The sequence below is a fragment of the Prunus persica genome, chromosome G1, assembly GCF_000346465.2.
Source record: "Prunus persica cultivar Lovell chromosome G1, Prunus_persica_NCBIv2, whole genome shotgun sequence".
Lineage (NCBI taxonomy): Eukaryota > Viridiplantae > Streptophyta > Magnoliopsida > Rosales > Rosaceae > Prunus > Prunus persica.
This window is the reverse complement of record NC_034009.1, coordinates 39,787,725-39,800,215: the sequence shown is the minus strand read 5'-3', so window position 1 is coordinate 39,800,215 and position 12,491 is coordinate 39,787,725. Positions and strand designations below refer to the sequence as shown.

Below are 12,491 nucleotides of genomic sequence, written 5' to 3'. Positions count from 1 at the left end.
TTCATTTTCTCATTTTCCGGGCATTTTTTGGATTTTCGTAGAATTTATTACCTATGTCCACAGATTGTTGCACTAAAAAAGCCAAAATAATAGCAAAAGGACACCTGGCGCGATCTCAGCCCGTCACTGATGACTACTTGCACAAGTGTACGTCAGTCAACATGGCCACACCCTCCCATTTTACCCTAAATTATTATTTTATTACTTTTCCTTACAAAAATCAGAACTAATTACACACAAAATAAAAAAATTATCCGAAAATTGCTACGAACTCATTGACACTCCATCTCCGTTGCTGAATTCTCCGATTCATTGTTACGCATTTGTAAAATTAATTCCCAATATTAACGGGAGATGCTTGTTGAAGTAGGTTATTCAAGTTGAAGTTAACAAACATCAATACTTAGGGTTAAGAGGAAAGTGAGTTATGTAACACAATTTGGATTATTTCATTGCGAGACGAATGATTTATAGGTTCTCCTAGTTTTAGGACGTCAAAAGGAGGCCGGAGTAATTTTTGGGCCATTTTTACGATTTTCCTACTATTTATTACCTAGTTTCAAAGATTTTTTAACAAAAGAATCCAAAATTAACAAGAATATGACACCTGGCGCGATCTCAGCCCGTCACTTTTGACTACTTGCACAAGTGTACGTTACCGAACATGGCCACATCCTCCCATTTTACCCTAAATTATTATTTTATTACCTTTTTTCTTGGAAAATTCATAACTAAATACACAAAAATTAGAAAAACGATCCCAAAATTTCTACGAACTTATTGCGATTTCATCTTCCTACTGCATTCCCTGTTTAATGGTTATGTTACATTAGTATTTTATTATTATTTATCCACAATTATTATAATTATTATGATATTACTTTTTAGGCTGTCCATTTGTTAATTATATTTAGTCCAACTTGTTGAAAACAATTTTATTTTCCGTGCGAATAGGCCATTTGTAGTGCTCATCGGTTTCTCTGTTCTTCAATTTGTTAATTTTTTTATTTTTTAGGTTGAAGGGATGTTTTGAAACATAATATGGAAATATACAAGTCATCCATTGTACTCCTTCCACACACAAAAAATAGTCTACGTCATTCACTGTTCAACCCCCTAGGTTAAGAAACGTGTAACCAAATCCTTTCGGATATGCTAAGTGGGAAAATGTCATTCCCAAGCACTGGTGAAAAGACACCTATTTACTCCATGCATAACTTTTCGTTTATCAAATATGAAGATTGGGGTCGGTGAGCAAAATATCTGTGTCAGTAAAATGTCATTCCTAGCCGTCTATGATGTAAGTAATAATTCCGCTATATAATAAATATTATACATTTATATATAAAACGGTTTATGACAAAATACCAACATTTGAACAACATTTAAACTGAGATAGGTATAACGTAGCCAGCCAACCTAGAAGTGAAGAGAAGCAAGTCCACAATGCATCAAAACCGTAAATTCGTACTAAAACTAATGCAAAAATACGTGATTCCCTCGCACAACATACTCACGCATCAGTTTGCACCAAAAAATACTCTCACGGTGCCATTTGCATCGATTGCAACAAGTCCACAACGCAGGATTTATCTTGTCTTCACTAGGCCAGCCTGGAATAACAAAATACCATTCATTGTTGTTACAAGCGCTGCACCGATTGAACTTAATCTTCCCATAGTCAAACATATCTACGATATGTCTTGCAACAAATGCTCCGTGAAATCTTCCTGTCAAAGCATCCCTGGTTCCTTTCATATCAATGTTGTTACGTTGATTCAAAGAACACAAGAATTGTAATGCATCCTCTTTTGACTGACCAATTCCGGACATACCAAGTAGTCCAACTACATATGCCGCTTCCATATGGCCTGCCGTGGCTGCAATGCGCATCCCATACAACGCTTCCACCTTACCGTGCCTGAAAAAACCTTCGAATGCTTCTCTAAATATGGACTCAGGGTTATCGCAAGCCCTGCATTGTTGCAAGAAATGCTGGACCGCAGGTCTGGCACGGTACCATATAGGATGGTCTGGGTACTTTGCCATTGAAATGGTGTTCCACACTTGTGAACTGTTTGCCAAAGTTCGGAACAATCGTCACACAGATGCCATACGGAAGAGATCTTCCGATGATTCGGTTGCCACGTATAACATGACTTGAAACCAAGCGGACTCCGGGATGAAGGCTTCGGGCATATCGAAATGGACATGCTTCCTTCTCTTTCCTCCGACTGTAGTGAAGTGTTTCGAATTCATTGAAAAGTTTTTGGAATGGAACGATTTGAGGAGTGGCAGAGGGGATAAATGATAATATTTGGGGTACACGTTTTGTTTTAGCCTCTGTTTATAGTGTTTTGAAAAGGTGTTTCCAGTTGGGGTTTTTCCAAGTTGACCCTTTTGAAAGAAACTGAACCCCAGTGAATTAAAACTTAAGACAAAAGAAGGGAAAACGTCATAACGGTGCATACAGAGTCAGACAGTCAAAAAGTTAATTAAATGGCTATTTGCATAGCCATTTTTGGGTTTATCCCACTATCAAATTCATTGATACAAATGTGATGGATTACTGACTAGTGACAGAAGGTCCCATCATATACTTTTTCATTTTCCCACACCCAATTACCCCTAGTAATGTTATTAAAATGGAACCAATAATGACGGATTCTTATCCAACTAGTTGCCTTAATGAAATATAAATAAATTAATAAAATTGAAGCAGTGTCCCGTCATTATTCAGAAAATATATTTGGTAGTGAAGTAGTTTATATTGCTTTTCGGGCTAAAAGATGTCACAATGCTGACGGTACAGGTGTCGACATCGTGACCAACCCACCAAATGATCCCAAAAAAAAGAAATATAACTCGATTTGGGCAGAGATGAGAGAGAGCTGAGTGACAAGTTTAGGGTTATGAGTGAAGTGGTATGAATGACAACTATGAGTGAGAAGGTATGAGTCCGAAGAGGTTTCAGTGAGAAGATCTGAGTGAGAAGAGGTACAACTGAGAAGATTAAACATGTCTTCATCTTCATCTCCCGCTCAAACAAAGAGGTGTCAGTATTGTGGAGCTACAATGGTGCTTCGGGTTTCAAAATCTGACAAAAATCGAGGGAAGCCATTCTGGAAGTGTCTAACCTCCTATGTAAGTTTTAATTTAAAGAATATGTATGTGGGTGAAAAAAAACCTATGTCTAACTCTGACAGAATTATATTCCATATATGATGCCTGCAATTAGGGAGCCACCAGTTGCAATGGATTCGAATGGGTTGATGTAACCTCCGCTGAAGCAGAACATCAAGATGACACGTATGATGCTAGAGTGCTGAACATGCTGAAGTCCATTAAGGACTTGGTATTAGTTTTATTAGTTGTATCAATTGTCATTTTATTTGTTCTTTTAATGATCATTTAACTGCACGGTTTAAAAGATTGTGAAAGTTCTCCCGCACAAGACATGTTGCACGCACCACCAATGAGACCCTAAACCCATTTTGTAATATTTGGTAACTGCATGTATTTCGCATGTTATAGAAACGATATTGAATGTTTATTGAAGGTTTATTGAAGGTTTATTGATAGTTTGCTGCATGTATATGGAATATCATTGCCCCAAAATTGGATGTTTATTGGGGCCACAAGTATCACTCAAGTAAGAATGAAGGGGGGAAACGAACCTTATTCTTTCTTTTAGTAGGAAGAACAACTGTTAAGTTTAATATCCTATTCAATACGACTTCCCTATGGTTGGTGTACTTGGGGACTGAAGTATATTGCATCATTATTGTGGGCAAGGGCATGTCTATTGTGTGTGTTAAGGGAGTATTGTGTGTATATTGCATGTCTATTGTGTGTATATTGCATGTCTACTGTGTGTATATTGCATGTCTATTCTCTGTATATGGCAGGCCAAGTTTGTGTATATTGTTTGTCTGTTGTGTGTGTATTGCTTGTCGGTGCATTTGTGAATTGTTGTTCATTTTGTGTATATTGTCTTTGTTTCTACTTTTATGCTACTGAGCTGCGGAAAACCTTTCGCATGTTTAGACACCTATTATGATGCAACACATTGCGATTAATGGTGGCTTGCATCAACAATGACATATCACTTTGCAATGATGTAATACACTTAAAAAGCCATCTTCAAATCCCAATTCACATATGCAGTCTTAAAATTCCAATTCAATGCAGTTTGGTTAACAAACATGTAAATGTCATGAAGGAGTTAGCGGTAGAATTCGATAAGGACCCGTACTTCTCTATTGTGTATTTACATTAGTTTGAGAATGGACATTCCCAAAACCTTCTCATGTACCATTTGTCATCTTCAACCAATATCATGGGAAGTAAGCATCTCCCCTTGTTATCTCCGCAGCCAATTTCAACCGAAAAAAAGGCATGTTGTGCGAGGTGCAAGTAGCTAACGGAAGCTCAGCGCTGAAAAGCTCAATGTACTTTAACACAAACATGCCACAATCGCCTCTGAAGCAAAACAAGAACTCGATCAATTCAACTAATGACATTCTAACGTAATTGACAATTGAAAGTAATAAAATTAAATTGCAAGTTGTGCTTACTCATTAGACTGTTGTGGAACATCCACACGCTCTATTGGCCACGGACACCACTAATCTTGGCTGCAATTGTTTGCATAAACACCTTTTTCATAAAAGTCGATGGTGTTGAGAAGATTTGGAAGCGTAATTGATAGCGGGCCGAGTTCTTCCTTTACGATGTCATCTGGAATTAGTGAAACCTTTGAATCGTACACTTTGATTTCACACAATACCAGATCAATCATTACAGCCACCCAATGCTTGTACTTCGTCAACATAAATGGGGTATACACCTTATAGACGGTCTGCCAATCCAACCCACACGGAGGAACCTTCCCATTTACAACGGTTAGTAAACTTTTCCTGATTTTCCACCCAAGCTGCTGTTTTTTTCTTTTATTATCCGCAAAGCAAGTACGAATGTGATTCTGTGAAATACAAAACAATCAATGGTTAAACACCTCCACTAGTGTGTGTATGGAAAATGTGTAATTATTAACGGCACTTGGTCAAGGCCGATGACATACCATAAAAAAAACATCGGTCGTTGTCCAGTCCGCTACTTCTACCGAATCTGTCTCCAACTGTTGTTGTCGCTTCCGGATGAGATACAACCCCAAATCAATGTGCTGCAACATGTTTTTCTTGTCAATCTCATAATGTATGTACATTAAAACAAATGCATAATCAATTACACTTACATCTCCTTTCAGCCAACCATCAGCTTTCACGAGGGAAGCGAAGAATTCAATCTCAGCTTCCACGTTGCCAAATTGCATCACCAAACTATGAATATAAAACAGTTTTAGAACACTGTATATAAAAAATTATATACAGTCATGCTTGTATCTTATAATTGCAAGGGACTTACTTTGGGTCCTGGCGCCATTCCCAACAAAGTTTCAGCAATTTCACCAGATCATCATGCGAAATCGCCTTCATTGGGTCTAACATCTTCAGTCCGGTTGTCTGTGCCCCAATTTTTGGAACCAATTCACTGCCTTCAATGATCTTCCACAAAGGAATGATCCTCTTCCTTTTCCGTAATTGGACCCCTTGTGCCAGAGCTTTACCTTTATCATTCAACCACACGTTCAACTGAGATAGCACAGCTGTAGGTTCATCCAAATCAATGTCCCCGACAGTAAACTCAAGCAGTGTCCCCTCCGTGCTCTCGCCAATGTCACCCCCAAGCAACATAACTTCATTATCTTCTTTCTCACATTGGTTTCTTTGCACTTCCTTTTCCTCACTTGTTTGTGTTTTCACTTCCTTGCCCTCCCTTTTTTTCCTTTGCAGTTTCTCTCCCTTACTGCTTTTTCTTTTCACTTCCTCTCCCTCACTGCTCTGTCTCTGGGCTTCCTCTCCTTTGCTACTTTTTACTTGCACTTGCTCTCCTTCACTTCTTTTCCTTTGCCCTTCCTCTACCTCACTTGGTTTTCCTTGCACTTCACCCCCTTCAATCCCCTCCTCTTCCTTTTCCTCTCCGTCAATCCCCTCCTTTTCCTTATGTGCTCCCTCATTTCTATTATTTGGCCCTTCACCCCCTTCAATCCCTTCATCTTCCTTTTCCTCTCCCTCATTTCTGTTACTTGGCCCTTCATCCCATTGAATGTCATCCATTTCCCCATATCCCTTAAATAGATGTGAGATGACACAACGATTCGTCCTCTGTTTCAGTAAAGCTAGGTCCCTCCTTACTTCCTGCTCAAACTGAGGACCTAAACATTGGTCCAACAGTTTTTCCATCCGTATGACCTTTAAGTGAAGGACGTCTTTTTCCCGCTTTACTTGAAACAACTCGGACCTCAACCAACTTACCACCTTGTTCAACTCATCAAGATCACCACATGAAGAAGGAATTGACTCTGCTGAGACAACAGCAGGGCGATCCTGTGGCCAACTCCAATATGGCTGTCTCATTTCCTCTTCACTCGGACATAGCGCCCGCAACTGAACTGACTGTTTCAGAATACAGACAAGAGTCATATCAAATCATTCTACTTCATAATTTCATTCAATCTTATCAATAGTTCCAAGGGCTGCAAACCAAACCTCTTTGCTCTGGAAAAAATAATTGTTCAACTTTCTCATCTCTGGAACAGACGTAGTAGTTCTCCATCGCAAAATACGCGGGACAACGGTCGGATCAACAACCTTGCAGTAATTCAGGTCCGCCATTCTAGGAATTAATTCATATACCCAAATCTACACAATTCACAGGACAAAAGTCATTATTTATGTTTTAAAGAAAAACAAAACATAACTGACATGAACATTATTACCATGTACCTGGAAAGCATACGTGAAACCTTTAAAACTCCAGCCACTCATTTGCGCTTCACCATGCTTATCCTTCTTGCCCTTCTCATTTCTCCGGCTTGTTCCCGTTACCTTACTTTTCCCCTTCCCTCTTCCCTCTTCATTTTCCAAGCTTTTCACATACTTTGTTGGTGCAGAAAATAGACTGTCTTGGGTTTTGTCAAAGGACACCGAACCCCACGGATACCTGTTGAACGCATCCAAGTCCTCTACAAGGGTCAGGTAATTTAGATTGATGTTCAAATGTTTGTCCCTTCCCAAAACCACTAACTCAGCAAAGTAAACAAGAGCTTGCTTGTAGATGTCATCTTCCTCTGTGCACCTCACAAATGCTTCTTCTAAAGCATTGCATGTAATTCCTTCGTCTATAAAATATCTTTTCTGAAGTCTGATTTCATCACTCTCTCCACTGGAAACTTCAGGCACTTCCCCAAAACGAAGCCCTGTGATCAAACAGAAATCCTGACGAGTGAACTGAGCAACGTCACACCCTAATAAGAAACTCAGTCCATCCAAGTCTTTCACACCCTGCCCCGCTACTCTACGCAACACAACCCCATGCACAATCTGCCCGCTAAACTGAATCTTATCTATATTCAGAAGATGGCCAAAGCATGATGTCTTGAATTGTTCTAATTGTTCCGCACTCAACTTCGCTCGAATTGCAGCTAGAGATGAATTTGCATGTGAGCAGTTGTTCACCCGTGACGAATATACCTCTGCCTCTGGCCATACCAGCTCCACGTTGGATCCCATTTCCTCAAATACAATGTGAAATAACGTGAACATATATACTACCACGTATTTGCACAATCACAACTAGTCAACCAGGCACATTACAACTTTTACAAAGTACATGAGCATAGGGATTACTCATCACAGCCTTTAACATCATCAAAGCAATATGACAATTTTTGTGCAAATACCTGTTAATGCAATGATTATGTGAATTACAAACAATTTCACGTGTTTTATTTATGCATCCATACTCGTGTGAGTGCAATGTAGGCAAGTTCTGCACTTCACACACATGACAATTATTGTCATCTCATACACAACCCAAAATAAATAAATAAGAAATATAGTGGAAGGAAGCAAAGCAAAGCATGTACTCTGCTATCTGCTTGCTAAGCAATTGCCACATCCTTCTTTCTTTCTACCTTTTTCTTCAGTCACCCACAATCGTCATAGATCAACCTTCATTTCAAATGCTTTGCACTTTTATTCATGAGTTTATTATTATCTGTTCTCATTTCTCATAGGCAAATTTAGTAACAAATGAAATAATATTTATTTCACAAAATATATAAATTCTAGTGCCAGAGAGGTACTCTTCACTCTGCACTGCTTCAAATGTGAAGGTTTTGAGCGCCTCCTCCAATTTAACACAATTATCTTATTCATATCATTACTGACATGTTATTGACATGTTATTGAGATGTTATTGACATGTGATTGACTTTATTTTCATTCATTTTTTAACATATACCCAAGCAAAAATTAACATGCAATTGAAGCACAAATAAGAGATGCCATTACTCTAACCCTAAACTTAAATTCCTTACATTGCTCATCAAATGCTTTGCAGTTCTATTCATGAGTTTATTATTATCTGTTCAAATGTTTCTCAGGCAAATTTAGTAACAAAGGAAATCATATTTACTTCATAAAATATATATATATATTCTAGCGCCTCTTCTTAATCTGCACTATGCACTGCTTCAAATGTGGAAGGTTTTGAGGGCCTCCTCCAATTCAACACCATTATCTTATTCATATCATTATTGACATGTTATTCACTTGTTATTGACTTAATTTTCATTCCTTTTTTAACATATACCTAAGCAAAAATTAACATGCAACTGAAGCACAACGAAGAGATGCCAAATCCAACAAAATTTATGGTACAAATTGGGGAAAACCATTACTCTAACCCTAAACTCAAATTCCATAAATTACTCACCAAATGCTGGTTATTGCAAGGTGTCTGTGTGGGGTCTTTCTATTTCTTTGCTCCACAAATGGAACCTACACTTCCAACGAATACAGCTTCTCCCCTTCCCCTTCCACTGCTTCGCCCCTTCACTGATTTGGAATCCACACCTTTGCCCCTTCTACTCCAAATAAATACTTTTTCGGGGTCTGGAGAACGGAGTGGCGAATTGTTGCCTTCAACTGTCGTTAGCCGTTGCCTTCATTGGGTATCTCAGACCTCTGTGTTTTAGAGAGATGAGTTCTTTCTGTTCAAACTTCGAACTTGCCTCTTCTTCTTCTTTTTCGGACGTGTTTCCCTCTTCTTCTTCTTTTTGGACGTGCTGGATATTCAATTCGGGTTTGGGTTCCTCACCTACCCAATTGTGAAACTTTATCTCAATTCTCCCCAGCCCTTGGATTAATCTGATGGCTATAAAGTGACCCCCTTATAACTTACCCCTTATAACTTTCCACTCATTATAGTCTCAAAGTCTCAAAGCCCAAAACGCAAAAACTAACTCAAAGTATTCTTGGGCCTAGAAACCCTATGCAATCCTCAAGAAGAATCGAAACCCAAGGTCTCAAAGTCCAAGGAAGACGACATATAAAGAGAGTGATATTTTTCATCACCAAGTCCATCAAGAAAATACCTTTTTTCTTGCGTTTTTATTTTTCTTAATCATTTGAATCTAGTAAGAAACAACCGTATTTTCTCCTAGAACATTTTCATGGAACAAGCATGGGAGACTCCGCAGAAAGGACACAAAGAAACTTCACCGAACCACAGGAGCAGATACAAGAGATTTACTTACAGTCAAAGGTATAGACAAAACCTTCTACAAAATGTTGGTTCTTTAGTTGTTGTGGGGTGATGGACATATTTTATATTATATATTTAACCTCATTCTTAGTATATTTTGGTTAATATTTTGGAAGAATTTTGATACTTTGAATTATATTTCCAATATAGGACTTTCGACTCTCTCTGGAGCAAAACATAATCAAATTGAGGAATTTTGGAGTAATTCCAGTTGGAGGACGTTCTTGAGTCACTTAGCTTGATCGTATCAAAATTTCAGATTTTTCTTCCAAGCGGTTATTTTCTGGCAATAAAATAAATGAGCAGTGCGCGGTGCTGGAATAGTGACGTGTTGGGCTTTTATTGTGTTTTTGGAGCCCAAGATGACCTCGGATGGGTTCGTGGCCTTCTAGAGAAGTGTTCAGAACATTTTTATCTCACTACTACAAAAAAGCAAAAAGACGACGGTAAATCACCGTCGTGTATTCGGTTTTTCAATGGTCGTGGAATCCACCGTCATCTTTTCCCTCATAAACCACGACGCAAAATCACCGTCGTTGTTAAAATATACAACGTCATCAACAAATACAAAACGACGTCTTTGTACTGCAAAAAGATCTAAAAAAGCAGTCGAGGATGAGAATAGACGACCAACTCTCTAAAAAAACCGTCGTTAAAAAGGAAAAATATGACACATATTAAGAGAACAAGGCCGCAAGATAGACATACAACGACGAAAATAAAAATACGACGCCGTTAAATATCATTTTCACGACAATAAAAAATTTGACGTCTTTAAATACATTAGAAGACGACGTTATTGATACCTACTACGTCGCATATATAAAAACAGCCGTCGTAAAATTAATTTTCCACTTCGATTTTTCGATAAAAGATGACGTGAAAATAGTTGTCAGTGTCATTATTTACGACGTATGTATTTATAGAGTAGACGTTGAAAAACGAAACAACGTCGGTTACAAATATATGAGAGTCGTATTACAAAATTTATACGTCATATTTTCAGAAACAAACAACGACGATAAATATTAGACGTTGTTAAATAAAACAACGTCGGAAAACAATAAAAACAGACGTGTTTAGTCTGCTAAAGTTCTAGAAAATAGTCGAGGATGAGAATAGACGACCAACTCAAACAAATCACCGTCGTTAAAAAGGAAAAATATGACACATGTTAAAAGAACAAGGCCGCAAGATATACATACAACGACGACAACTAAAATACTACGCCGTTAAATATAATTTACACGACAAGAAAAAATATGACGTCTTTAAATACATGAGAAGACGACGTTATTGAAATATACTACGTCTCTTATTTACAAACAACCGTCGTGAAATAAATTTTCCACTTCGATTTTTCTAAAAAAGATGACGTGGAAATAGTTGTCAGTGTCATTATTTACGACGTATGTATTTATACAGTTGACGTTGAAATGCGAAACAACGTCAGTGGCATTTATATAGTCGACGTTGTATTTATATCTATCATCATTACTCACGACGCACTTAATAATATAGACGACGTTGAACTTCTAAACAACGTCGGTTCCAAATAAATGAGAGCCGTATTACAGAACATATAGACGGCGTTGATTATGATGAGAGCCGTATTACAAATAACGTCGTTTAATTGTTATTAGACGGCGGTTATAATGAATTTCCGTCGGAATTCATTTCGTTCCTCTTCGTTTATAAAAGAACTTGCGATGTGGAAAATGTATGATGACGTCGTATTTTTTAACGTTCAGATTATATATCTCGTTTTTTAGACGTCGGTATTATGGGATTGGAGTCGTGTTATTTTGAATTACATGGCGGTTCTTAATCCTTCCCCGACGTGATATCCTGAATAATTGCTTCACAATAGCGTCGTGGTTCTTCATTGTTACGTTGCTTTAAGACGTCGGTAAATATGCTGAATAACTGGTTCACAATAACGTCGTGTTTTATTTGAACGTAGAAAGTGAAGAAATCACATTACAATATATTACAAAATTAATGTCATACACTGCCAATTACATAAGCATCATTCAATCCATATATCTTCACACCCATCTCGAATATTTTGACCGCCTAACTCACCCACCAGTTCATCAAATGTGTCAACATTTGGCATCCCTCTAGTAAATGGCTCACACTCAATTATCACATCACCTAAGACTTCATCACCAATAACATCATTATATTCTCTATTAGGCATTGATAACACTACCGACCAACCACGATGCATCGGGTCGTCAACAAAAAATATTTGTTTGACTTGAGAAGCCAAAACAAATTGGTCATTCCTATGTCCAATTTTACTCAAATCTACAAGGGTAAATCCAAGTTCGTCGACTACAAGACCAGAACTATCTATCCAATCACACCTAAAGACTGGGATTGTAAACTTTTGGTAGTCAAGGTCCCAAATTTCTTGAATGACACCATAGAAACCCATGTTTGAGAGAATTGGGTTTTTATCCTTGGCACTAGCAACTTGCATGGTATGTGCAAGTAAATAAACTCCACTATTTTGAGTTGTCCGCACATCATCTTGTGCCTTGATATTGAATTTAATACCTTTAATAAGATAGCTCCTATATAATGGCACTGACATGTTTGGACCAGCTGCTAGCCACCTTAAATTTTCTGATACGCCATGATTGTCTTCCTCAAGTTCACTTTGAACCTGCAAATTAATCATATCTTAATTCAATCTAACATATAAATAAGAAGAAAATTAAAAGAGAAATATGTTATTCAACAACATATACCTTGAAGCGTAGCCATTGAATGAAAGTGCTATTGTGCTTATCCTGCAGCCACTTTGTTCT

At 37.9% G+C, this 12,491-nt stretch overlaps 2 protein-coding genes and 1 long non-coding RNA gene across 3 annotated transcripts; all 3 read right to left on the bottom strand.

Moving 5' to 3' along the window:
* Positions 1,477–2,049, bottom strand: LOC109947517. The gene has a single exon (XM_020557904.1). It carries the CDS (start codon positions 2,047–2,049, stop codon positions 1,477–1,479), a length of 573 nt encoding a protein of 190 aa, XP_020413493.1.
* Positions 5,146–5,521, bottom strand: LOC109948870. The gene is made up of 3 exons (XR_002271330.1): positions 5,428–5,521; positions 5,258–5,342; positions 5,146–5,185 (listed from the first exon to the last, which is right to left on the bottom strand). It is a non-coding gene; the product is annotated as an uncharacterized LOC109948870 (long non-coding RNA).
* Positions 6,254–7,634, bottom strand: LOC109947516. Its single transcript, XM_020557896.1, has 4 exons — positions 6,849–7,634; positions 6,612–6,764; positions 6,378–6,518; positions 6,254–6,277 (listed from the first exon to the last, which is right to left on the bottom strand). The coding sequence occupies exons 1-4, from the start codon at positions 7,632–7,634 to the stop codon at positions 6,254–6,256; spliced, it is 1,104 nt and encodes a 367-aa protein (XP_020413485.1).